The sequence below is a fragment of the Nicotiana sylvestris genome, chromosome 3 (assembly GCF_000393655.2).
Source record: "Nicotiana sylvestris chromosome 3, ASM39365v2, whole genome shotgun sequence".
Lineage (NCBI taxonomy): Eukaryota > Viridiplantae > Streptophyta > Magnoliopsida > Solanales > Solanaceae > Nicotiana > Nicotiana sylvestris.
The window spans coordinates 119,348,543-119,349,702 of NC_091059.1; the positions used below are offsets into that span (position 1 = coordinate 119,348,543).

General features: G+C 40.3%; 1 protein-coding gene across 1 annotated transcript; it reads left to right on the forward strand.

The window, feature by feature from the left end:
- Window positions 1-549: 549 nt before the first annotated feature.
- On the forward strand, window positions 550-930 carry LOC138887932 (secreted RxLR effector protein 161-like). The gene has a single exon (XM_070169724.1). It carries the CDS (start codon window positions 550-552, stop codon window positions 928-930), a length of 381 nt encoding a protein of 126 aa, XP_070025825.1.
- The last annotated feature ends 230 nt before the right edge of the window (window positions 931-1,160 follow it).

A 1,160-nucleotide genomic window follows, 5' to 3' on the forward strand; every position in this document is an offset into this window, starting at 1 on the left:
GATTGACTATGATAAAACGTTTGCTCCGGTTGCTCGCATGGAAGCTATTAGAATTCTAATCACTTTTGCATCTCATATGGAATTCACCTTGTTCCAAATTGATGTCAAAAGTGCATTTTTGAATGGACTTCTTAAGGAAGAAGTCTAGCTGAATCAACCTCCAGGGTTTGAATGTCATGAGCACCCTGAATACGTGTTTAAATTGGACAAAACATTATATAGGCTGAAACAGGCTCCTCGAGCTTGGTATGAAAGACTGTCAAAGTTCCTCTTGGAAAATGGCTTAAAAGAGGGAAAATTGACAACACCTTATTCCTAAAGAAATGGGAAAGGAACCTGCTCATTGTTCAGGTCTATGTTGATGATATCATTTTTGGGGCAACAGCTGATTCTCTATGTGAAGAATTTGCAAAACTCATGGGAAGTGAGTTTGAAATGAGTATGATGGGGGAACTGAACTTCTTCTTGGGTCTTCAAGTAAAATAGTCCCCAAAGGGTACATTTATTTGTCAGCAAAAATACATCAAGGAGCTTTTGAAGAGGTTTGACATGGAAGCATCAAAGGTGATAGGCACTCCTATTGCTACAACCACTCGACTGGACATGGATGAAACTGGGCCTCCTGTGAATCAAACCATGTATAGAGGCATTATTATGTCTCTTCTCTATCTTACTGTTAGTAGACCTAATATTGTCTTCAGTGTAGGGTTATGTGCAAGGTTTCAATCAAATCCCAAGGAATCTCATTTGAAGGCAGCCAAAAGAATTCTAAGATATCTTAAAGGAACACATGACCTGGTCCTTTATTATCCCTCAAGTGACAACTTTAATCTCATTGGATATGCTGATGCAGACTATGCAGGATATCTTATGGACATGAAAAGCACTTCTGGAATGGCTCACTTACTAGGTTCATGTCTCATCTCTTAGGGCACAAGGAAGCAAAACTCAGTGTCTCTTTCAACAACTGAAGCAGAATATGTAGCCGCAGCATCCTGCTGTGCACAACCTTTATGGATCAAGCAACAACTGGAGGACTTTGGGGTACACACTGAGAGTGTGCCCCTTCTAAGTGATAACACCAGTGCACTCAACATGGCCAAGAATCCAATTAAACACAAAAGGACCAAGCATATTGATTTGAGGCATCACTTTCTGAG

Bases quoted from the DNA above. Each gene is read 5' to 3' on its own strand.
- LOC138887932 (XM_070169724.1), top strand. From the start codon at position 550: ATGGAAGCATCAAAGGTGATAGGCACTCCTATTGCTACAACCACTCGA.